The sequence below is a fragment of the Pseudophryne corroboree genome, chromosome 3, assembly GCF_028390025.1.
Source record: "Pseudophryne corroboree isolate aPseCor3 chromosome 3, aPseCor3.hap2, whole genome shotgun sequence".
In the NCBI taxonomy this organism is placed as follows: domain Eukaryota; kingdom Metazoa; phylum Chordata; class Amphibia; order Anura; family Myobatrachidae; genus Pseudophryne; species Pseudophryne corroboree.
This window is the reverse complement of record NC_086446.1, coordinates 584,729,035-584,756,158: the sequence shown is the minus strand read 5'-3', so window position 1 is coordinate 584,756,158 and position 27,124 is coordinate 584,729,035. Positions and strand designations below refer to the sequence as shown.

General features: G+C 42.9%; 1 protein-coding gene across 7 annotated transcripts in view; it reads right to left on the bottom strand.

Moving 5' to 3' along the window:
• The window catches only part of SEC31B (SEC31 homolog B, COPII coat complex component), a 302,520-nt gene that overhangs the window by 115,450 nt on the left and 159,946 nt on the right, over positions 1-27,124 (bottom strand). For all 7 annotated transcript variants that reach the window (XM_063961423.1, XM_063961428.1, XM_063961426.1 and 4 more), the window contains exons 11-12: positions 3,605-3,835; positions 561-635 (exon numbers count right to left, since the gene is read on the bottom strand). In XM_063961423.1, the coding sequence (XP_063817493.1) occupies positions 561-635; positions 3,605-3,835 (306 nt within the window). The remainder of the gene's footprint in view (positions 1-560; positions 636-3,604; positions 3,836-27,124) is intronic.

Below are 27,124 nucleotides of genomic sequence, written 5' to 3'. Positions count from 1 at the left end.
AAAAGTCCGTATTTCGGAATATTCCGTATTTCGGATATTTGGCTATGGGATACTCAACCTGTACTTCATCTGGCACAGAACGAAGTCTACGGGGAAAAACAAAACTAAAAACTTTCTGCATAAAGATCTTTGCTTGTAATAATACGAAAAATTCCTATATACCGTAATCACGTAGTTGAAGAATTTTTTTTCTTTTTTTGAGAAACACTTATTTCTAGTTGGCTATAGTCTTAAACATTCCTGTTTACATTCCCTGCCTAACGTCAGTGACTACAAAATGCAAATGATAGCGAGTGCATACAGTATACTCAGTTTACTCAGACCTAAGGCACTGTATGTAATAGGGAAGAAGTATTCTAGCAATATACCCCTTTGGAATGCTGCACTTTCCTAGCTGGAAAGTACTGTACACCCCACAACTTTGTGACAGTATAATTAGGGGGGCACAAAGTCCCTAAGTAACATTGGCATACTAGATTCTGGCTTCATGCAGAGTATTTTGTTAGCGGCTACTATTCCTGGATATTTAAATCTCATCTGTTTTCTAAATTAAACCAGACCTTCTTATCCAGCTCTTCCTTATTATATCCCAGCAACTTTAAGAACTTTTCCCTTGCATCTTGTTCAAAGTTAACCTGAAATGACAACAAAAACAAAACAAAACAGAAACAGGCTAAGTCAATGACATAAGATTATATAGAACAAGTAACCACACATGGAAAAATTGAATAAATACATCTCATGGAATGGTGTATTTGATCACTTCAACAGCAGGAAATTTATGTGTGTATGTATAATATTATATACATTATAAATCTTTTTACACATTACATAGATGACTTGTTTATGATATAGACAGGGACAAAACAGCAATTCATGGATATGATGCATGATATTAATCTACAGGACTCACATGTTACATATACTTTTGCAAACATCAGTAAGACGGAAATTCATTTTTTTAAAGATGTTTTGGTAAGCATTCAGAATGGTATTTTGAAAACCAGTGTCTTTCATAAACCCACACATTTCAACAACCTGCTGGCACCTACTAGTCATCATCCGGCACCCCTATAAAGGGGTTTACCATATTCCCAATTTTTACGGGTTCACAGGATCTGTAATGATCCGTTTGATGAACAAGAACAAATGAAAAAGATGACTAACAGGTTCTTGCAAAGGGGTTATTCAAATGATCTATTAACTGAAGCTAGAACTAAAGCATTAGTTGTACCCAGATCAGAAATTTTTAAATCCAAAGTACGTGACAAAAAAAATAATTCTATTATTTGGGTTAATAATTACACTTTTTCTAGCCATACGATAGTCAAGACGGCAAAGCAGGTCTGGCCTATACTAAACACTGATACTGACTTGCCTTTATAGAAAGACACGACATTGCTCTCTTGCTATAAGCGGGTTAAAAACCCCAAGGACTGGCTGGTCCACACAGATGTTTCTTCTTTTGAAAAAATAGACACTACACACTTTTTGACAAAAAAAAAACATGGAATTGCAAATGCTTGGGATGTACAACACGTGGGTTTGTGAGACAGGTTCTACCTTTGTACACCCAAGATCACGGAATAGATATAACATCAAGCATGTCTTAACCTGGACTATTTTGTGGTATATATTATAAGATGCCCCTGCGGAATGCTATACGCGGGGGAAAGCTATCACCCAGTTTAAAGACCGGATGGCCAAACACAGGTCAGTAGTTAGGCAAGCTCTGGAGGGAAAAGGGTAGTGAACAATCCCTGGCAAGACATTTCAGGGATCGCAAGCATAACCTTTATTCTTTGAGATACAAGATGATAGAGCACATTCCTGAAAGCATTAGGAGAGGGGATCATGCAAAGGCTCTACTGCAAGCAGAATATAAGTGGATTCACAAGTTAAATACAGTTCAACAATTTGTTTTAAATTAATTATTACCTTTATCCTGCTTTTTATGATATTGGGTCCAGTGCAATATATTTATTTGTCTATTATGAACTGTATGGTACACCTTTAAATTAGTTACTCTGGCTCACTCAAACATTTGCATTGAAGATTTGTAACATTTTGATATACTGCATTTATGAGATATATATATATATATATACACACACACACACACACACACACACACACACACACATACATACACACACACACACACACACACACACACCTAGGGCCTCTTCTAGAATCGTGCACTGCTGTATTTTGTATTCAAAAGGGAAATTTTAAAATGGATTGTGGCCTTGAGTGTATTTTAGTTTATACACACTTCATAATTTTCAAGTATGCATCCAAATTAGGAAACGTCAAATATAAACTTGCTGATGGCTGGTGGTAATTTATTAGCATTTATTATTTGTTAACATTTATTTGAACAAAGCCCACCTATTCCATTGTTCTCTACAAGTGCAAGTAAAAAATAAATAAATAAAACCAGTGCCCCCACCTTACCCTAAAATGTGTGCCCCGTGATCAGCCCAGGGCGGACTCCCCAAGAGTCCAAAATAAAACCTAATTGTTTTCATTTATACTTTCATCAGCATTAACACGAAGGCGCTCAATTTGCCACAAAAGAAGCATACAGCACAAGAACATCAGTATTCTAATCATCAGAGTTGAGGGCTATGTAGTACATTATAGCCGTGATAATTCATGGTGATATTTACCATCAGAAATTCTACAATTTAATACAGCTTACAAAGATTTATAACATGTATATGTGTGATTGGGCGACAAGCCTGTTTGATGTTACAGAAATCTCTAGATAAAACACAGTTGCTCTGCTTAAAAAGTTACAACTAGATCACCCATTTAAATAAGCATATCAAATGGAATATAAAGCAAGTAACAAAATCCACTGGTCCCAATGATGTAGTATGTGTGGATGGCAACTAAATAAGTGGTAGGATGTTAAACAAAATGATGTAGACATTCTAAGTGGAAAGCAAAGCAGGTTTAATATACAATGGGGCAGATGTATTAACCTGGAGATGTCATAAGGAAGTGATAAACCAGTGATAAATGTAAGGTGATAAACGCACCAGCCAATCAGCTCCTAACTGTTAATTTACATATTGGAGCAGATTGGCTGGTGCATTTATCACCTAGCAATTATCACTGGATTATCACTTCCTTATGCCTTCTTCAGGTTAATAAATCTGCCCCAATGTCCTGGAGAAAGTGACAGCAGATCTAATTACAGCGTATCTGATTTGCAGGGATTCCCTACAGAAGTACTGTAAGTCCCTATACAAATAGAGCGCTCACACATATACCACCCATCACTTACAACACTTACCATGAAATATTTTCTTGGAGCAAAAGTGCATTAGAATTCCATGCTATGTTATTATCTTTACTATGCTAGCCTTACTATATAGCATCATACAAGAGGACACTATAGAGGAAGAATGGAATGTACTGTATATCTGTAAATGTTACATTGTATTTTAAGATATTTCACATCAGATACTTTGTGATTTACCAGCAAGTGTAATTAGCTCAAACTGTATTAGTAAATATCACAGTAGTATGTATATACAATAACATAATGCAACAGACCTAACTCCATAGCTATGATTGTAACCAGCACAAATACCTTGAGGAAGTTCCAAATATTCTTGTCAAAGGCATGTGAAGAGTTCTGTACTTTATTCTGGCAGTAACCCTGGAGATTGCCAGACAGCAGAGCTGCTTGTAGCTCACTAGATCGCATTAGGAATTCCTTTTCTGTAGTCACCTGGCTGATATAGACCTGTCGGGATGCAGGCTCCTGCGTTGGCTGCACAGTTGCTTTGGGACAATCAAATGAGACCAATTTTCCCCCAAACTGACATAAAAAACACATAGATTAACAGATCATATGATCATGTGGTTATTTCCATCTACAAATATTTATACTTAAGCAGCAATATAAAATCAAGAAGTAATGAAACTTGTGATGTTGTCAACATTTTAACATTGTATAATCAAACCAGCAGCTCTCAGCAACAAGCTCGTTCCAGATAAACAAAATTAAAATAATGTCATTGCACTTCTTTCCAAACAATCAAAGTGAAACAATGCACAAGAAGGTGATATTTGTTATTAGTCCTTTTCTTTAAAGTCAAATGGGGTATGCAAACATATACTGGGGAACCCAAATACAAGCCACAGAAGAAGGGCACAGATTAAAACAGAATAGGGACTGTACTGCATTTCCCTAATTAATCTCCACACCTCCAGCCAAAGTAACGCTGTTTTATAGCAGTAGCATAGCAACAAATAAGAAGACTAAAAAAATAAAACAAATGTCAGAACAGGAAAAACCCACTCAACTGTTTCATCAGAGGTGTAGCAGAGGATTAATGACACAGGTTTAGGTTTAGGTGGTTTTCCCATTAGACTGGTGAAAGGGATTGCTCCATAAGTACAAAAAGCCAAGGGGGGCATAGACATATAATGAGCCATATAATAATACTGTAAGGCACAAAAGGGGAGGCATTTGATATGCCGGCTGTCGGGATCCCGACAGCCGGCATACCGACAACTATTCTCCCTTTTCGGGGGGTCCACGACACCCCTGGAGGGAGAATAAATAGCATGGTAGCGCGCCACCGTGCTCACAAGGGGCTCTTTTGCGCTCACCCCGATGCCGGCATGCCGGCGGTCGAGATCCCGGCAGCCGGCATAACATACTACACCCGCCCAAAGAAATGTTTAGTCCAAAGTTCCTAAAGTGCAGAAAATGGTTTTCTTTACGTAAGAATTCCCCAGACCTACTACTGTCACAGGAAGCATTTCAGACTGGTCTCTTTCACACAAGGTTTACCAGTCTGTTTGACTTCAGTTCCGGACAACCATTCCGCACACAAATGGCCAGCTATTGACTAGGAAATCTGTGCCACTGAGCTTGCCATCTTATTTTGTCCCAGAATTATGAACTAAAGGGATGCAAACTGCCAGGTCCATCTGTTTGGGAGATGGCATGGATGGTATGAGGCCCAATCCTGGGAAACTGGTATATACAGATGTTTCCTCAATTCGCCATACAACACGAGATGCCTGGTGCAGGTTAGCTGCCAAGTCCAGCCAACTTGTTGGGCGTCTTTTATTACAAAAAATGTGTCTCAGTTAAAACACAATGTGACTTGGACGCACCAGGAGACACTTGTATATTGTGTATGACTTAGTATGTATATGGAGCATAATATAATCTGTATTGGAACAAAGCTGTGGCCGCTGCATCGTAGAACTCTATATACAGATGATTCAGAGGATCAGTTGCACATAGATATACACGTGTGGCATATCAAATTAATCATCAGTGTTTCCTGGTGCATCCTGGTAGCAACACAACATATTTTCTGGAAAAAAAAAAAAAAGACACCACAATGATAGCAGAGTCTCACGAAACCTGGCACACTGAGAGGGGCTGTATGGCATGAATGGGGCACAAAAGTGCCCTATTATGGCATGGGAGGGCAGGGAATCAGATTCGCACTTAGCCCCATGTTACATTCTTAAATGTCAGTGGAAGTTGCTTACCCTAATGTGGCCTAGTTGTACCAGGATGGAAGGACTAAAGGGGGTATCCAATTGTCCACAGCTAATTACCATGGCTAATTGTTTCGCTGGGTGCTATCCAATCAGCCCGATTAACTTGCATGGGCCGCGGCTTATCACGGAATTTGTTTGATCTGCCTCAGGCAGGCGAAACCAAATCCCCAGAAACTGCCCTGTTTTCACCTGAACCTTTTCAACCAAACTGTATAGCCTGTAAACAAATACAGGTGAAACATCAGGAAAAATCATGAGAAAAGTAAATTTTTTGCACTCAATGTACCTACACCTGTAATTGGATAGCCCCCTAAGAATGAAGCCAGTGCTATGAAAAAGACAAGCTGGCAGTAAAGGGGGGATGGGGGCTACTAGGGTCCACTGTGTGCTCTCTCTAGCTCCCGCCATTTTGGACAAGAATTTGCTTATCAATTTCAATGTTGCCAGTCATTTTAAGAAATATTAAAATACGTGGCATTTTGTTGGAGCACAGATTGGGTATATAGAACTCTATACTGCAAGGCAACTTTGAGACACAATTAAAAAAAACCACACATTTGAAATGCTCTGTTAAAAGAGATGAGAGGGGTTGGTTTAACATTTTGATAGGCTTTCCACACAATTCTTAGCAATGCTAGGCTACCGGCCTAGAAACATCCGGTGAGCCCTGATTCCTAACTGCCCCATTTGCTTACTGTGATCTGCAGATGAAGTACTATTAGCAATACGTAGAATCTCCCTTAATTCACATGGGGGGCATGCATTTAGCTTTGCAACTCAGACTATGAAACTCGCTTCCTCGCACAGTTTGAGCGGCCTCCATTCTAGAAAGCTTCACAAACAGACTCAAGATTTACCTGTCTACTCACACATTTCCTTAATGTCCATATAGTTTCTATAAAAATACAAACCAAATGCTTAGCTCTCTTTTCTATTAAGTTTATTTTGGATCTTGTGGGGGGGGGGGGGTTTAAATGCAAAGAACTCATAGTCTTACCAAGAGACAGGTGCTATATAAAATAACAATATTATTATTGTCGCCAACAGCTTCTTACTAAAATGTAGTACTTAACATCCATAAAGAAAATCTCTGCACATTTGAATACCAAACCGCACAAATAACCCAGGCTTGGTACAATTACATTTTTCCCTATCCAATGTAAAAAAAAAAAAATATATATATATATATATATATATATATATATATATATATATATATATGTATATATAAATAAAATATAATTTTATTGCACTGTTTGTTACTGGTAGTTATACGATCAAGCCAGTGTCATACTACGTACTGTTCTACCTGGATGGGTTCACTTTCTAATGCCCTCTGATTATCTGTTAACGTGTTTATATGTCTTCTCGATTGTTGCTTTTGTGGCTTTATGGCATCAGATCATACATATCCTTTTTTTTTTTGTACATGAATTTAAAAACAAAAAGGGGGGTGTTAGTCCAAACATGGGGGATTCTGGGATGACTGTGGGATATAGAGTGGAGCAGTGGAGTCTGGTTACTAAATAGTTAATTTTTATTTCCCAGCAGCAAAGGCTCCCTCGCCCCTATGACCCACCCCAAGCCAATAGAACCAGTTAGTGAACAAGGACATGGAGACAGAAGGGAGAAACAGGCACACCTACCACACACATACCAGAGACAGCTGAGGCAGTAGCCGAAAGCAGACAAAAAGTTCTGCAAGTCAAGAGCATCAGAGTAGGCGCCCAGTGTCCCCCATGACTTTAAGGAAAAGGATTTAACAGTAAAGGACAAAAATCCACTTTCCTCCTTTCAGCCATGGGGAACACTGGGATGACTGTGTGATGCCCTAAATCCATCCCCTTAAGGAAGGGATTGCTCCTGTGCTGTACCATACAACTAATACTATCATCAGGCAAGGCGTAGGTATCAAACTAGTAGAACCTGATGTAGGTATGGGCAGAAGACCAAGTGGCCTCTTTGCAAAGATGCTGTGCAGAAAAACCATGCTAGGCTGCCTAGGAAGCCCCACCCAACCTAGTGATTGGGCACACACCGAGGTTGTGACTGAGTGGTTCATAACTGAATAAGCATCTCTGATTATAAAGCAAAGCAAGTGGGCCAAGGTCTGCTTGGTAGTCAGCCAGCCTCGCTTGTGGAAATCGTAAAAGGCCAAATAAGTAGTCAGATTTCCTAATGTCTTTTGTTCGGTTTTCATAAATCCAGAGAGCCCTGACCAAGTCCAAGGAGGTCTGACCAAATCCAGAGAGCCCTGACCACAAACCTGAGAAATCTCTGATGGTGTTCCCAGATAGGTAAGTACGCATCCTGGCCATTCAGGAAGGTCAAAAAGTCCCCCAGCTCCAACGTCAGCAGGATAGAACATAGGGACTCCATCTGAAATCTGGGAACCGTGAGATACAGGTTGAAGGATAGAGGTTGAGTATAAAGCTAAAAGACCCGCCGGACTTTTGCCACAAAGAGAGATTGGTGTAAAATCCGGCACCACTTTGTGCAGGATGGACTGGGTTAATCATACGAGCGGCCAGAAGAGAGTGAATAAAGTCTATAAAGGCCTCTCCTTTTCAGGTATCGGAAACAAACTGAGTGGAAGGCCACTCCCGTAATGTGAAAGCATATCCCTTGGAGACAATGCCTCTTCCACTTGTCTGAAGTGGTGTCCAGCCAGTTCTAGGGAAAAAGCAGAAGGCGGCCACCTGTGCTGGAAGACACCAGGTGGAGGGCCCACCCTGTCACGCAGGAGGTTTGCGGCCTGCAAGTTTGTAAGCTGGACAACGGTGGACCAGGAATAGCAGCCACAGGGCTTGGTAGGCTTAGACGATGTGCCCTGAGGTCTTGAGTAGGACTGTCGCCCTGTGGGCGAAAGGACCGAAAGAAGAAAGATCCAGACTTGGGAGCCGCAGACAGCAGAAAGGCAGTTTTAGACCCTGCTACCATGGCCACAATCTTAACCAGTTCTGTGCCGAAAAATACATCTCCTGAATAAGGGAGAGCTTTGAGTGCCTTCTTGGAATCAGAGTACGCCATCCAGGACGGCAGACGAAAGGGCCTGTCTAGCGGCCACAGCAGAAGCAGAGATTTTAGAAACCAGAAGAAGCCACCTCACCTAGATAAACAGTGACCTCGCAAATGAGATCCCCCTTAGAAAACAAATAAGAACTGTTAGAGCCCTTACAGACACTTTTTGCAAGGGAGTCCGCCCAGCGTTCAAATGCCTCAGCAACCCAAGCCGATGCTAGTGCTGGATGAACAAGAGTCTCTGCATTAGCACAGACAGACTTCAGAAAGTATTCCAACTTTCTGACAGTGGGGAGGCCTTGTGTGGAATAGGCAAAGTTGTGCACTTGACTAGTCCAGCAATATGAGCATCCACTGGTGTTGGAGTTTCCCCACTTACCCATATCAGTTGATGAGAGAGGGTAAAAGTTCAGGATGTACTTTGAGAACTATAAAAAGCTTGTTTTGGGTGTAGCCAGTCCTCTGGTAGGATGTCCTCTAATTGTGCAGAGAAGGGGGAATACTGCGGTTTCCATCTTTTTCCATTTAAAACATCAGATTCTATCTATTATCTTCTAGAAGCAACTAGCTAAATGTTAATAGGATTTTAATACCTACCGGTAAATCCTTTTCTCTTAGTCCGTAGAGGATGCTGGGGATGCGTCAAGAACCATGGGGTATAGACGGGATCCACAGGAGACATAGGCACACTTCAAGACCTTGATTGGGTGCGAACTGGCTCCTCCCTCTATGCCCCTCCTCCAGACTCCAGTTTAGATTCTGTGCCCAGAGAGACTGGTCACACACAGGGGAGGCTCTACTGAGTTTCTCTGAAAAGACTTTATGTTAGGTTTATTATTTTCAGGGAGACCTGTTGGCTACAGGCTCCCTGCATCGTGGGAGTGAGGGGAGAGAAGCAGACCTACTTCTTAAGAGTTCAAGGGCTCTGCTTCTTAGGCTACTGGACACCATTAGCTCCAGAGGGTTCGATCATTTGGTACGCCTAGCTGCTTGTTCCCGAAGCCGCGCCGTCACCCCCCTCACAGAGCCGGAAGAAAGAAGCCGGGTGAGTATAAAGAAGAAAAGAAGACTTCAGTGACGGCAGAAGACTTCAGTGTTAGAGGTACCGCGCAGCAGTCGCGCTGCGTGCCATGCTCCCACACACACACAGCGGCACTGGCAGGGTACAGGCGCAGGGGGGGCGCCCTGGGCAGCATGGACACTGAAGCTTCTAAAACTGGTATTGTAAGTGCCTAGGCACTAAAATATAAACCCCCGCCAGTATAAAGATGCGAGTTTGAGCGGGACTGAAGCGCGCCGGTGAGGGGGCGTGGCTTAGCCCTCTCAGCACTTCCAGCGCCATTTTCTCCTCACAGAGAAGCTGGTCCTTCCTAAACACTGCTGCATGGAACAGAGTGGAAAATGAGGGGGGGGGGGGGGGGGGCACAGTGGTTTGGTGAGATATAAAGTGAAATAAAAACACTATATCATGGGTGCTGGGGAAAATGAGCTGATAAACTCCTTATGTGTTTCCAAGACTGAATGTACTGGGGTTTATCCCTTATAGCCAGTGAAATGTCGGTGGGTGTTTGGTACACGTGTGTCGGCATATTTGAGGCTGAGGGCTCTGCCACAAAGAGAAGGACTGTGTCGGTGCTGTCGACCCCTGAAGGGTACTTAGTACATGTAAATATGTCAACATGTATGTAGAGGTATATTTTTTCCAAGAGAAAACTATATGGGAGACACAGACGTGGGGGGTGACCCTGTCGGCACCAACAATATCTGACTGGGTAGCTATGGACATGATAATATGATGCATATCAGATAGATCTATACCTATATGTAATATGTATGTATAGTATGTATATAGGTCTGTGGCACGATCACAGACGTGATAATTTTATGGAGGGAGTCATATTCATAGAATAGATTTCTCTCAGACCCTTCAGGGTCACAATTTTTTTTATTTTGCCCAGTTACTACTCCCTGAGATCGACTCGAAAATCTTTCTTAGGTCGACCTTAATGTTTCCTGTTCAGATCCTTAAAAAAAATTGGCATTCATTACCTGTTTATACACATTAGAACGTATCAACGTCTCTAGGGACCTTGTGGTTCCTGACAAATAAAAAAAAATATGTATAATGTATATAGATAGATAGATAGATAGATAGATAGATAGATAGATAGATAGATAGATAGATAGATAGATAGATAGGAGATGTGTGTGTGTATAGGTGCATTGGAAGGTATATATGTATGTATATATGTATATAAAGATATTTATAATGAATGCTGAGGTAAAGTTTGTCCTTCTCAATGGATAGAAGGTGAGAGTTTCCCCCTGTTCTGCACGGGGACCTGTCACAAAGTATCGCATGCAGGAAGAAATGTGATACTCTAATTATGTGTCCGCATGTACGTGGTTTTATACTTGCATTACATGCGCATGGGGGAGTAGTTGTATGCAACTTAAGTTGAGTTATGTCTATGTCATTGCAGCATACCGCCGTGCGACTACAAGGGATATAGGACTCTTGTTTTCGCGGCCCACTTCCATAGCGGTCTCGACTAGGAGGGCGTTGTGGATTCACCAATGGAATGCTGAGACTGACTCCGAGAAGAACTGGAGTATCTTCCCTATGAAGGTGAAACCTGGTTTGGGGATGGCTTTGTTAAGTTGATCTCGGCAGATACCACTGGTAAGTCTACCTTCTTGACCTATGTTCCCTCACAACGGTTGGTGACGCATTTTGGTACGATGCAGTCATTCAGACCGAATGGATACGGTTTCCCTTTCTTTGCAGGTAGAGGAAGGTGAAAAGGTAAGAGGTCAGCAGCCTTTTCAAGTCGCTGAAACAGAAATCATCCTCTGTTTCTACCACATCCACCGCATGTCGCTGGGTCTATCTTGCCGGAGCCCACACCGGTGGGACCACGTCTAATACTCTTCAGTAGGTCTGGCACGGACTTGGACCAGTGAGTTTGAGAGTCCCTAGGGGAACATACTGAAATTGGTAATGACAATTCTGTATTGTGAATCTCAGATAAGCTTGATGTGGAGGATAAATGGGAACGTGTAAGTAGGCATCTTTTATGTCTATATTTACCTTTTTACAGGTACTATATACACAGGCGGACAATTAAATTAAATAATGATAGATTTATAATGTCTAAATATGTCCGTTTGTGTATATAATTTCAGGCGCGATATAAACCAAACTAATTAGCTTTATAAAATATTACTTAAAAAAAAAAGGAAAATCTTTTTACTGAAAACTGGTCACTAAAAAGGTTATAGACCTATAAGGTTATAGACCTATAAGCTGCTCCCACATGGTACTCTGAAACTGTACCAGAATAAAATTACACCATAATCCTTTTGAGCATATATACAAATATATCTCTCTGAGAGCGCTTTTGTCTTTTAACCATTTATTATACAATAAAATACAATTAACTTTCCATTAATCAATTATCATAAAATTTCATAAAATATCATAGGGCTACTTTGAAACACTATAGTGTACTATAATTCCAAGACTATATATAGTATCCTCTCATTTAACAATCATTACTTTCCTGGAGTATGATATTATCTGCGCTAACTCCTTTACAGAAAAAAGAAAGACAGATAGAATAGAAAAAGAAAAAAGGAGAGAGAAGGTATGACAAGAGTGACAAACAAAATGATGCAGCCGTAGATTAAACCAGTACCCTCACTGGTTGGAATTAATTACATGCAGAATTCTTGGCGCAACATTTAAAGACAAAGACTGATGTCAGACTGAAAATAACATTTAATAATATCAAATTAAAAAATTGCTTAATAAGCATAAAATTAAATTAAAAAATGATTAGTTCATTTAATGGATATAGTCCACTCTGTAATGAACCAATTCAGAATTAAAAGTCAATGCCTCAACGGCAAAAAATGTCCTGAGACCTGGTATCCTTAGCCAAATAGGCTTTATGATGTATTTTATTAAACCAGTCTATAGCAGTATTCCAACGGTACAGCCTCTTGTCTTTCTACACTTTGCTATGCAAATAGCTTAATCCACATTGGGAACCTTTCCGCAGCATACAGTCATATAGATAACTTTATGGGGGTAAATCCACTACTTTCTGGTGACACTTTAGCCGATTACAGCGCTCATGTACCTGTTACTGGTAGTATGGTGGATCCCCCGTCTCTGCCGTCCTCGTTCCCCTCTGATAATGTCAGCCGCCTCCCAGAGCCGCGGTGATCCGTCGTTCTACACAGCTAGCAGTCTGTGGAACGCACCGCTCTGGCTTCCGGTTTCGCGGTTTCCGGCTTCCGGTGACGTTAGCCGGCGTGTGTGTGTGGTCCGTAGAAGATTCGGGCTCGTACTTGCTGTAGAACAGTGGTGCAGCTTCCAACGCGTTTCCCCCCTTAGGGGCTTCGTCAGGGATAGCTGCTTCCAAAATGTAGTCCTCTTTTAAAGGTTACATGGATCCCTTAATTGATCCTAATTACATAATTGCTTTTTTAACTCTTGTATGGCATAAAAAAAATTCTCACATATGTGAAAAAATCCATTCAGTCTGACATGAAAAATAGAAGAAGAGGAAAGAGAGAAGGAAGGTTAAAAAAGGGGGGGGGGGGGGGACAAAAGTGCACATGTGCATATACACATCTGGACTCAGGAAAAATGGGGGTGCAATATTGTAACTGTTTTTATACTTTTTTTGATTTATCATAAAAAGGCAGCCAAGTCAAAATCTATATTAAGACCCTTGGGGATGATAGAATCAACTTGATAAATCCACTTTGCTTCCTCAGATATTTCTGTTATTTTGTCGCCACCTCTCCAGTTGTTTTTAATCTTTTTTATCCCCATAAAATTCAATCCTTCAGGGTTGCTATTGTGATAGTTCTTGAAATGTACTGGGACGCTATGTGTTTCTACATTATTTTTTATATTGCGTATATGTTCTGCAATTCGGCTTTTTAGGGGTCTGATGGTCCTGCCTACATATTGTTGCCCACAAGGGCATTCTAGTAGGTGAATAACCCCCTTTGTATCGCACGTAATTTCATCTTCTATTTTGAATTCCCTTCCATTAGTGTTCGAGGAGAAGGTTTGGATCCCTTTAGTGCTTGTCTTTTTTGAATTTTTACAATTCTGGCATCTCAAACAATGGTGAAATCCCTTTTTTCTTCTTCCCTCGCTCATCCAAGTTTGTGCTTTCTCTGTTATTGCATCAGGTGGTAAAGTGCTTTTTACTAACGAGGATCTAATGTTCTTAGCTCTACGGTATATCATTCGTGGTTTCTTAGGGAGTACTCTGCTTAATTTTTCATCTTTTAATAAAATCGGCCAGTATTTGTACAAGATTCTTTCCAAGTTGTGTGATTGAGAACTGTATTGGGTAATAAACGCTACTTCATTGTCCATTTTGTCTTCCTTCTTTTTTGGAGCCAATAACGTTTTTCTATCCACTTTTAGTACTTCCTCATAATTAGATTTTAATTCTGCTTCATCATATCCTTTTTCTATGAATCTCTTCGTCATTTCATCAGCCTGTTTTTCGAAATCTTCCTTTTTTGAGCAATTCCTTTTGAGTCTCTTAAACTGGCCCTTTGGAATATTGCAGAGCCAGTTTGGATGATGGGCGCTGGTTTTCTCAATGTAGGTGTTGCAGTCCACTTCTTTAATGTGCGTTCTAGTTTCCAATGTGTTTTTTTCCACATAAATTTCCAAATCCAGAAATATTGCTTTTTCCTTACTGCAATTGGCGGTGAAATGGAGATTTAGTTCATTACGATTCATGTATATGATGAAATTGTCTAGTTCTTCTTGGGTTCCTGACCAAATGAATATAACATCATCTATGAATCTTTTCCATAGCTTGATGTTCTCCCGCATGGGGTTGTTGTTCCAGATATTTCTGTTTTCCCATTCCGCTACGAATAGATTTGCGTATCCCGGCGCGAATTTCGTGCCCATCGCGGTCCCGCGAATTTGCCTGTAATACGTGTTTTCAAACCAAAAGTAATTGTGACCTAAAATGAAATTAATGGACTCAATAATGAAGTTAATCTGGCGGTGATGAATGGTGCTATCCTCACATAGAATTTTTTCCACAAATCTGCATCCTGCGTCATGTTCAATTACACTGTATAGAGAGGTTATATCGCAAGTGACCAAAATGTAGCCATCCTTCCATTCGAAGTCCTCTAGACCTTGCAGAATGTCCATTGAATCCCTTAAATGACTTTTTTGTTTGGAAACCAATGGCTGCAGAAATTTATCAATGTATTCGGATAGATTACTCGTAAGGGAATTAATTCCGGCAACTATTGGCCTTCCTGGCGGATTCTTTTTATCTTTATGTATCTTCGGCAAGATATAGAATACAGGTAATATCGGATGTTCTTGATTGATGTACTCATATTCTTTTTTATTTAGAATTCCAAGGTGTAGTGCTTCCCTTAGCAAATTTTCCAATTCTATTTTATATTCCCCTGTGGGGTCTTTGGATAGTATCTCATAAGTGGATGAATCTTCCAAGATTTTATTTGCTTCTTTTATATATTGTGGCCTATCCATAACCACCAGGCCGCCTCCTTTATCCGCTGGTTTGATACATATGTTTGTATTGGCTTCCAGTTCTTTTAGTGCTTCCTTTTCCTGTTTTGACAAGTTATATTTTCTACTTTTGGTGCTAAGGTCTTCTATCTCCTTTTCTACCATGCGTTGGAATGTCTCCACAAAGGGACCCTTTTGGTGACTTGGGAAAAACTTAGATCGATTTTTAAGAGTGGTGTGTTCATACATGGAGGTTATGTTGTTTTCCATTTTTTCTGTAGGTGTCTTCATAAAGTATTTTTTTAGTGTTAATTTACGTATAAATTGATGTAAACTAATATAGGTATCAAATTTATTTAAATTCTTTTGAGGTGCATATTTTAACCCTTTACTCAAAACTTCTTCCTGATGTTTGCTTAAGATGGTACTACTAATATTGAAAATCCCCTCTGTTTTTACTTCCTTATTTTTGGTCTTGCTCCTTTCAAGTACTCCTCCTCTCTTTCCTCGCTTGGTCTTAACTTTCTTTTTTGGTTTGAATTCCGCTCTGCTTTTTTTATTGGCGTAGTTAACCCTGCCAATCCTAAAAAACGATCCATATTTTCGTCAGCACTGCCATCGTGTTCTTGATCTCTTTTACTGCCCACTTTGGCATCTCTTCCTTTGGTATAGGTTTCCAAGTTCATGAGCAGTTCTTTTTTTGTTATGATACTTTCCCTCTTGGCTTCATTTATTCCCTTTTGGTACCCTTCCATGGCCTTAAAGTACCTATGTTCATAGCTGGATATGTTTTTCTGTCTGCCCTCATATATTCTTTGATTGGATGTTGTTCTATCTCTTGGAAAATTCCTCCTTCTTACTTCACCACCGTTCCTCCATTCGTTGTATTGTGTTCGTCCCCTAGGGGTATGTTGTCTTTCCCGATTGATGTAATCCTGCTTGATTCCATATCTTCCATAGTCCGTTCTTTTGAAGGAGTGTAGTCTTCCTCTCGTTCCATATTGCTGATCTTGATGGAAATTCCTCTGTTGATACTGCATTTTGCCTATCCCCCTTGACCTAATTTCATTTTGATTCCTAATCTCTCTATCTTCTTGTTCAATTTGTGGGCGATTCACTTCCTGTGTTCCCCTACTTATTTTCTTTCTGTAACCATCCTTGTAGTCCTGAAGGTCTCTTCTGTACTTTTTTTGTTTAATTTTAATCACTTCATCCTCTACGGAATTGAGGTGTTGTTGTGTTATATCCTCCAGTTTCTTATATTCCTCTAGGTGTTGAATTGGGGATAGTTTTTCTTGTACTACCCCAATTTCCTTTTCAATCACCTTCAGACTCCTTTGCCTATCTTTGACAATAAGCTCCATAAGTTTACGTGAGCAGTCATCCAAAATTTGATTCCATTGTATCCCAAATGACTCATCGGTTGAAGCAAATGAAGCTTCCTTATTAATTCTGAGACCTCTCGGAATTAATTTGTTTTCCAAATATTTAGTTAGCGTGGTGGCGTCCCACCATTGCTTTATCTCTGATATGAGTAATTTCTCATATCTAAGAAAAAGAGTACACACATTGTCCGTTTGAACAACTGTTTCCTGAGGTAGTTCTTCTTCACAAAAAATGTTTTTTAGCTTTTCCATTCGTTCCTGTCTTAGAATCAACATTTTTATATATAATAGGTTTGGAGTGCAGCTGACAATCTTTAGGGTTGAGAAATGGGACTTGGAGTATGATATTATCTGCGCTAACTCCTTTACAGAAAAAAGAAAGACAGATAGAATAGAAAAAGAAAAAAGGAGAGAGAAAGTATGACAAGAGTGACAAACAAAATGATGCAGCCGTAGATTAAACCAGTACCCTCACTGGTTGGAATTAATTACATGCAAAATTCTTGGCGCAACATTTAAAGACAAAGACTGATGTCAGACTGAAAATAACATTTAATAATATCAAATTAAAAAATTGCTTAATAAGCATAAAATTAAATTAAAAAATGATTAGTTCATTCAATGGATATAGTCCACTCTGTAATGAACCAATTCAGAATTAAAAGTCAATGCCTCAACGGCAAAAAATGTCCTGAGACCTGGTATCCTTAGCCAAATAGGCTTTATGATGTATTTTATTAAACCAGTCTATAGCAGTATTCCAACGGTACAGCCTCTTGTCTTTCTACACTTTGCTATGCAAATAGCTTAATCCACATTGGGAACCTTTCCGCAGCATACAGTCATATAGATAACTTTATGGGGGTAAATCCACTACTTTCTGGTGACACTTTAGCCGATTACAGCGCTCATGTACCTGTTACTGGTAGTATGGTGGATCCCCCGTCTCTGCCGTCCTCGTTCCCCTCTGATAATGTCAGCCGCCTCCCAGAGCCGCGGTGATCCGTCGTTCTACACAGCTAGCAGTCTGTGGAACGCACCGCTCTGGCTTCCGGTTTCGCGGTTTCCGACTTCCGGTGACGTTAGCCGGCGTGTGTGTGTGGTCTGTAGAAGATTCGGGCTCGTACTTGCTGTAGAACAGTGGTGCAGCTTCCAACGCGTTTCCCCCCTTAGTTTCCTTCTTCTGAGTAAACCGTTATAAGGACACAACGGAGAAACGCGTTAAGGATAATCCACTATTTGGGCTTTTGAAATACTTGCACACCTGGGATACTGTCTTCACCTCTGAGCCGCAGCGGAAACACTGAATACCAATTCCAGCAAGCGAAAGAGCTGAGCGGCACCTAACGAGGAGAGGCTCGGCGGCGTGTAACTGCAGCCGGACACCGCCACTCATACCAACACACCGCTGACCCCGGCTGAGGAATGAAAAGGTGACTGGTTCCGGAAAATAAGCGACTCCAGCAAAAGGTTTCTCCAGCGGCGTGCGACCGCAGCCGGGCACTGCTTTATCCGGATCTCTACACCCAAGTGTGTGACTGTGGTGAGGTGAGAATACACTATCTATAAAACATCTATAATTTGGCAGCTGTCCTAACAACTGTGCTACAATAAGGACTAAAATCGTAGTTGCTATTACTTGATAAAGCAAAATGCACGATTGATCCATAGCCTGCATATATCTATAAAAACAGAATCTAGGAACAACTAGATTTTGGAATACATGGTATAATTATACTCATTCAGACAAATAATTCACTGGAGAGACTTTCTATCTGTTAAATTTGGACTTTTAATACCTCAAGTTACAGCAGTGGAAATTAAAAGGATTCAAAGTATCTTTTCTCATCTAAGTAACAGCTGGTTATGGATGGAAAGTAATGACTGTTAAATGAGAGGATACTATATATAGTCTTGGAATTATAGTACACTATAGTGTTTCAAAGTAGCCCTATGATATTTTATGAAATTTTATGGTAATTGATTAATGCAAAGTTAATTGTATTTTATTGTATAATAAATGGTTAAAAGACAAAAGCGCTCTCAGAGAGATATATATATGTATATATGCTCAAAATGATTATGATATTTTATGTCTACTGACACCATGAAGTCCCCCTCCTCCAGACTGGAAACCACTGCCCTCAGGGATTCCACCTTGAACTAGAACCTTTGCAGGGAGAGATTCAGAGTACACAGGTTTAGGTTTAGAATCGGTATGACCGAGCCGTCCGGCTTCGGAACCACGAAAGGGTTTCAATAAACCCTTCTCCTTGTTGTAACAAGGGAACCAGGACAAAAAAACTTGATCCTGACACAATTGTTGTATTGCTGCTGCCACCACTTCCCTGTCTCGGATAAAAGCTGATAAGGTCGATTTGAAAATACGGCCTGGGGAAATGTCTTGAAACTCCAGTTTGTACCCGTGGGACTCTATTTGTATGACCCACGGGTCTAGGCCAGATTGAACCCAGAACTGACTGAAGAGTTTCAGACGTGCCCCCACCTGAGCGGACTCCCTCAAGGGAGCCCCAGCGTCATGCTGAAGATTTGGCAGGAGCAGAGGTTGATTTCTGCTCATGTGATCCTGGAGACGCTGTGGACTTTATTTCCTTTTCCCCTTTCTTTACCCACAAAGAAAGGGGAACCTTTACCCTTTTTTGTAATTTTTGGGCCGAAATGACTGCATCTGAGAGTGATGTGTCTTTTTCGGCGGCGCAGGAGCAATAGGCAAGAATGTCAACTTACCTGCGGTAGCCGCAGAAAATAAGAATTTACTTACCGATAATTCTATTTCTCGGAGTCCGTAGTGGATGCTGGGGTTCCTGAAAGGACCATGGGGAATAGCGGCTCCGCAGGAGACAGGGCACAAAAAGTAAAGCTTTAGGATCAGGTGGTGTGCACTGGCTCCTCCCCCTATGACCCTCCTCCAAGCCTCAGTTAGGTACTGTGCCCGGACGAGCGTACACAATAAGGAAGGATTTATGAATCCCGGGTAAGACTCATACCAGCCACACCAATCACACTGTACAACCTGTGATCTGAACCCAGTTAACAGTATGATAACAGCGGAGCCTCTGAAAAGATGGCTCACAACAATAATAACCCGATTTTTGTAACTATGTACAAGTAATGCAGATAATCCGCACTTGGGATGGGCGCCCAGCATCCACTACGGACTCCGAGAAATAGAATTATCGGTAAGTAAATTCTTATTTTCTCTATCGTCCTAGTGGATGCTGGGGTTCCTGAAAGGACCATGGGGATTATACCAAAGCTCCCAAACGGGCGGGAGAGTGCGGATGACTCTGCAGCACCGAATGAGAGAACTCCAGGTCCTCCTTAGCCAGGGTATCAAATTTGTAGGATTTTACAAACGTGTTTGCCCCTGACTAAATAGCCGCTCGGCAAAGTTGTAAAGCCGAGACCCCTCTGGCAGCCGCCCAAGATGAGCCCACCTTCCTTGTGGAATGGGCATTTACATATTTTGGCTGTGGCAGGCCTGCCACAGAATGTGCAAGCTGAATTGTATTACACATCCAACTAGCAAAAGTCTGCTTAAAAGCAAGAGCACCCAGTTTGTTGGGTGCATACAGGATAACAGCAAGTCAGTTTTCCTGACTCCAGCCGTCCTGGAACCTATATTTTCAGGGCCCTGACCACATCTAGCAACTTGGAGTCCTCCAAGTCCCTAGTAGGCGCAAGACACCACAATAAGCTGGTTCAGGGGAAACACTGACACCACCTTAGGGAGAGAACTGGGGACGAGTCCGCAGCTCTGCCCTGTCCGAATGGACAAACAGATATGGGCTTTTTTGAGAAAAAAACCACCAATTTGACACTCGCCTGGTCCAGGCCAGGTCCAAGAGCATGTTCACTTTTCATGTGAGATGCTTCAAATCCACAGATTTGACTGGTTTTAAACCAATGTGTTTTGAGGAATCCCAGAACTACGTTGAGATCCCACAGTGCCACTGGAGGCACAAAAGGGGGTTGTATATGCAATACTCCCTTGACAAACTTCTGGACTTCAGGAACTGAAGCCAATTCTTTCTGGAAGAAAAATCGACAGGGCCGAAATTTGAACCTTAATGGACCCCAATTTGAGGCCCATAGACACTCCTGTTTGCAAGAAATGCAGGAATCGACCGAGTTGAAATTTCTTCGTGGGGCCTTCCTGGCCTCACACCACGCAACATATTTTCGCCACATGTGGTGATAATGTTGTGCGGTCACCTCCTTTCTGGCTTTGACCAGGGTAGGAATGACCTCTTCCTGAATGCCTTTTCCCTTAGGATCCGGCGTTCCACCGCCATGCCGTCAAACGCAGCTGCGGTAAGTCTTGGAACAGACATGGTACTTGCTGAAACAAGTCCCTTCTTAGCGGCAGAGGCCATAAGTCCTCTGTGAGCATCTCTTGAAGTTCCGGGTACCAAGTCCTTCTTGGCCAATCCGGAGCCATGAGTATAGTTCTTACTCCTCTACGTCTTATAATTCTCAGTACCTTAGGTATGAAAAGCAGAGGATGGAACACATACACCGACTGGTACACCCACGGTGTTACCAGAACGTCCACAGCTATTGCCTGAGGGTCTCTTAACCTGGCGCAATACCTGTCCCGTTTTTTGTTCAGCCGGGACGCCATCATGTCCACCTTTGGTAATTCCCAACAGTTTACAATTATGTGGAAAACTTCCCCATGAAGTTCCCACTCTGCCGGGTGGAGGTCGTGCCTACTGAGGAAGTCTGCTTCCCAGTTTCCATTCCCGGAATGAAACACTGCTGACAGTGCTATCACATGATTTTCCGCCCAGCGAAAAGTCCTTGCAGTTTTTGCCACTGCCCTCCTGCTTCTTGTGCCGCCCTGTCTATTTACGTGGGCGACTGCCGTGATGTTTTATCCCACTGGATCAATACCGGCTGACCTTGAAGCAGAGGTCTTGCTAAGCTTAGAGCATTATAAATTTACCCTTAGCTATATTTATGTGGAGAAAAATCTCCAGACTTGATCACACTCCCTGGAAATTTTTTCCTTGTGTGACTGCTCCCCAGCCTCTCGGGCTGGCCTCCGTGGTCACCAACATCCAAAACTGAATGCCGAATCTGCGGCCCTCTAGAAGATGAGCACTCTGTAACCACCACAGGAGAGACACCCTTGTCCTTGGATATAGGGTTATCCGCTGATGCATCTGAAGATGCGATCCGGACCATTTGTCCAGCAGATCCCACTGAAAAGTTCTTGCATGAAATCTGCCGACTGGAATTGCTTCGAAGGAAGTCACCATTTTTTTACCATGGCCCTTGTGCAATGATGCACTGATTTTAGGAGGTTCCTGACTAGCTCGGATAACTCCCTGGCTTTCTCTTCCGGGAGAAACACCTTTTTCTGGACTGTGTCCAGAATCATCCCTAAGCACAGGAGACTTGTTGTCGGGATCAGCTGCGATTTTGGAATATTTAGAATCCACCCCTGCTGTTGTAACAGTATCCGAGATAGTGCTACTCCGACCTCCAACTGTTCCCTGGACTTTGCCCTTATCAGGAGATCGTCCAAGTAAGGGATAATTAAGACGCCTTTTCTTCGAAGAAGAACCATCATTTCGGCCATTACCTTGGTAAAGACCCGGGGTGCCGTAGACAATCCAAACGGCAGCGTCTGAAACTGATAGTGACAGTTCAGTACCACGAACCTGAGGTACCCTTAGTGATAAGGGCAAATTTGGGACATGGAGGTAAGCATCCCTGATGTCTCGGGACACCAGATAGTCCCCTTCTTCCCGGTTCGTTATCACTGCTCTGAGTGACTCCATCTTGATTTGAACCTTTGTAAGTGTTCAAATTTTTTTAGATTTAGAATAGGTCTCACCTAGCCTTCTGGCTTCAGTACCACAATATAGTGTGGAATAATACCCCCTTTTCTTGTTGTAGGAGGGGTAATTTAATTATCACCTGCTGGGAATACAGCTCGTGAATTTTTTCCCATACTGCCTCCTTGTCGGAGGGAGACCTTGGTAAAGCAGACTTCAGGAGCCTGCGCAGGGGAAACGTCTCGACATTCCAAACTGTACCCCTGGGATACTACTTGTAGGATCCAGGGGTCCTGTACGGTCTCAGCGTCATGCTGAGAGCTTGTCAGAAGCGGTGGAACGCTTCTGTTCCTGGGAATGGGCTGCCTGCTGCAGTCTTCTTCCCTTTCCTCTATCCCTGGGCAGATATGACTCTTATAGGGACGAAAGGACTGAAGCTGAAAAGACGGTGTCTTTTTCTGCAGAGATGTGACTTAGGGTAAAAACGGTGGATTTTCCAGCAGTTGCCGTGGCCACCAGGTCCGATGGACCGACCCCAAATAACTCCTCTTCCTTTATACGGCAATACACCTTTGTGCCGTTTGGAATCTGCATCACCTGACCACTGTCGTGTCCATAAACATCTTCTGGCAGATATGGACATCGCACTTACTCTTGATGCCAGAGTGCAAATATCCCTCTGTGCATCTCGCATATATAGAAATACATCCTTTAAATGCTCTATAGTCAATAAAATACTGTCCCTGTCAAGGGTATCAATATTTTTAGTCAGGGAATCCGACCAAGCCACCCCAGCTCTGCACATCCAGGCTGAGGCGATCGCTGGTCGCAGTATAACACCAGTATGTGTGTATATACTTTTTATGATATTTTTCCAGCCTCCTGTCAGCTGGCTCCTTGAGGACGGCCCTATCTATAGACGGTACCGCCACTTGTTCTGATAAGCGTGTGAGCGCCTTATCCACCCTAAGGGGTGTTTCCCAACGCGCCCTAACTTCTGGCGGGAAAGGGTATACCGCCCATATTTTCTATCGGGGGGAACCCACGCATCATCACACACTTCATTTAATTTATCTGATTCAGGAAAAACTACGGTAGTTTTTTCACATCCCACATAATACCCTCTTTTGTGGTACTTGTAGTATCAGAAATATGTAACACCTCCTTCATTGCCCTTAACGTGTGGCCCTAATAAGGAATACGTTTGTTTATTCACCGTCGACACTGGATTCAGTGTCCCTGTCTGTGTCTGTGTCGACCGACTAAAGTAAACGGGCGTTTTAAAACCCCCGACGGTGTTTTTGAGACGTCTGGACCGGTACTAATTGTTTGTCGGCCGTCTCATGTCGTCAACCGACCTTGGCGCGTGTTGACATTATCACGTAATTCCCTAAATAAGCCATCCATTCCGGTGTCGACTCCCTAGAGAGTGACATCACCATTACAGGCAATTGCTCCGCCTCCTCACCAACATCGTCCTCATACATGTCGACACACACGTACCGACACACAGCACACACACAGGGAATGCTCTGATAGAGGACAGGACCTACTAGCCCTTTGGAGAGACAGAGGGAGAGTTTGCCAGCACACACCAAAAACGCTATAATTATATAGGGACAACCTTATATAAGTGTTTTCCCTTATAGCATCTTTTTTATATATTTCTAACGCCAAATTAGTGCCCCCCCTCTCTGTTTTAACCCTGTTTCTGTAGTGCAGTGCAGGGGAGAGCCTGGGAGCCTTCCCTCCAGCCTTTCTGTGAGGGAAAATGGCGCTGTGTGCTGAGGAGATAGGCCCCGCCCCTTTTTCGGCGGCCTCGTCTCCCGCTCTTAACGGATTCTGGCAGGGGTTAAATATCTCCATATAGCCCCCGGAGGCTATATGTGAGGTATTTTTAGCCAAAAAAGGTTTTCATTTGCCTCCCAGGGCGCCCCCCCTCCCAGCGCCCTGCACCCTCAGTGACTGCCGTGTGAAGTGTGCTGAGAGGAAAATGGCGCACAGCTGCAGTGCTGTGCGCTACCTTAAGAAGACTGAGGAGTCTTCTGCCGCCGATTCTGGACCTCTTCTCGTTTCAGCATCTGCAAGGGGGCCGGCGGCGAGGCTCCGGTGACCATCCAGGCTGTACCTGTGATCGTCCCTCTGGAGCTAATGTCCAGTAGCCAAGAAGCCAATCCATCCTGCACGCAGGTGAGTTCACTTCTTCTCCCCTAAGTCCCTCGTTGCAGTGATCCTGTTGCCAGCAGGACTCACTGTAAAATAAAAAACCTAAGCTAAACTTTTCTAAGCAGCTCTTTAGGAGAGCCACCTAGATTGCACCCTTCTCGGCCGGGCACAAAAATCTAACTGAGGCTTGGAGGAGGGTCATAGGGGGAGGAGCCAGTGCACACCACCTGATCCTAAAGCTTTACTTTTTGTGCCCTGTCTCCTGCGGAGCCGCTATTCCCCATGGTCCTTTCAGGAACCCCAGCATCCACTAGGACGATAGAGAAACTAAAGCATCCAGCCCATCTCCAAATAAGGACTCGCCTTAATACGGTAAAGCCTCCATGTTCCTTTTGGAATCTGCGTCAGCCTTCCATTGGCGAATCCACAAAGTCCTCCGTGCTGAGATTGCCATGGTAGCGGCTCTTGATCCCAAGAGACCAATATCTTTCATGGTTTCTAGCATGTACGCAGCAGCGTCTTTGATATGACCTAACGTTAGGAGTATCTCGTCTCTATCTATTGTGTCAATGTCTAATGACAAGTTTTCTGACCACTTTTTAATAGCACCACTCATCCACGCACAGGCAATGGTAGACCTGAGAAGTGTCCCATTGGCCACATCAATAGATTACAACGTAGACTCCAATTTGCGGTCTGCCGGCTCCTTAAGTGAAGCCGGCCCAGGCGCAGGGAGAAACACCTTTTTCCTTTAACCGTGACAGGGCACTGTCTAAAATGGGGGGCGACTCCCACCTTTTCCTGTCCTCTGCATGGAAAAAGCTAAGCTGCCTGACTTGGGAATCTGAAATTTCTTTTCGGGTTAAACCAGACTCCCTCCAAGAGACTGTTCTGCTCATGAGGTGGAGGGAAAGTTACAATACTTCTTTACTAAAGTAAGCCTGCTCCTGTGGCAAAGGAGGGGGCCCCGTAACTTCGAATACCTCATTTATAGGTAAAAACATGTTTTGAATGTTTTTCGCTAACTTAGGACCTATTCCCCTGCAATCACTAGTGTCGACACAGGAATCAGTGTCCGTGTCGGTATCAGTTCATACTACTTGTGTAAAAGTTTATGTGACCCAGAGGGGTCCCCTGTGGATGAAAGGCGGAACTATTAAAAATCACATCTTCAACAGATTATTCAGTTTTCTGCAGGAGACTCAGACTTATTCAATCTCTTACTGATATGATTCACACTATCATGTAAATCTTTCACCCAGTCAGGCTCTTGGTGTCACATTACAACTCTGTGTCCCTAACATGGCTCCCACAGAGCGAGAGCTCCCTGCCTCAGACATGTCACACACGTGCACAATCACACCACAGACACTCCGGGGCTTATAGGGGACAGACCCACAGTAAAATCTGTCAGAGGGACACAGAAAAAACATTGCTAGTCCATAACTCAGCGCTTAAATAAAAAATCCCTGTGTTGTGTACTTTGTACACAGAGACTTTCCGCTCTATATATATTGTCAATAATAGGTTATAATACCACAATATACACTTCCCTCCCCCCCCCCCCCCCCTTTTGCATTCTGATACTAAAATCATAAGTTGAGAGGAGGATCAGCGTTTCTTCCCTTGCTTTTTGCTGGAAGAAAATGGTGCTGAGCAGTGTGCTGGCTGCCTCAGGAAGAAGCCCCGCCCCTTGCAATGGCACGTTTTTCCTCAGCAAACATGAGGTAATATTTATACTGGCGGGGGTGTAGGATTGAGCCACGGCCCAATATGCTACCTTTTTGCCAGTCAGAGTAGGTTTCATGCTGCCCAGGGCGACCCCCCCCCCCCCTCCCCGCGCCCTGTTGTGCGCTGTGTATGGATAGCATGTCCGCGCAGCGTTCCCGCTCGCTGTGCGGTAACTTGAGCCGTCACGATGACCGGAGGTCCCTCTTGCATATCTCCGGTAATAATACTCACGCGTCTTCTGACTTCTGGATCTGTTAGGGGGGTGACTGCGTGCTGTGGGAGTGAGCGCATAGCCGCAGCTAGTGTTCAGTACCCTTCGGGAGCTAATGGTGTCCTGTCAGCAAGAAGCAGAACCATGAAACTCTTTAGGAAGTTGGTTCCTACTTCTTCTCCCCAAGTCCCACGAAGCAGGGAGACTGTTGCCAGCAGTCTCCCTGAAAATAAAAGACCTAACAAAGTCTTTTCAGTGAAACTCAGTAGAGCTCCACTGGAGTGCGACCAGTCTGCCTGGGCACATTTTCTAAACTGAGGTCTGGAGGAGGGGCATAGAGGGAGGAGCCAGTTCACACTCTAGAAAAGTTTTAAAGTGCCCATGGCTCCTGCGGAACAGTCTATACCCCATGGTACTGAAGTGAACCCCAGCATCCTCTAGGACGTATGACAAATAGAGAATATTACAAAAGTTCAGATAAATATTAAGAATACAGTGAAAATGTATCTGGATGGGGAGAATGAAATGACAGAAAGAAGGAAAAGAAAGAAACAATATATGCATACAAATCACATTCATGCTGAACCCAGCCTCAATAGGGGAGGAGGAGGCAAGAGTCTACAACCTGGCACAGAGTATGAGGAACTGGGGAGGCAGGAGCCTGTCTGTGTCCCTGTCTCTGATCCGAGTATTGCAGGCAGTGGCAGTAAAATGGCTGCTC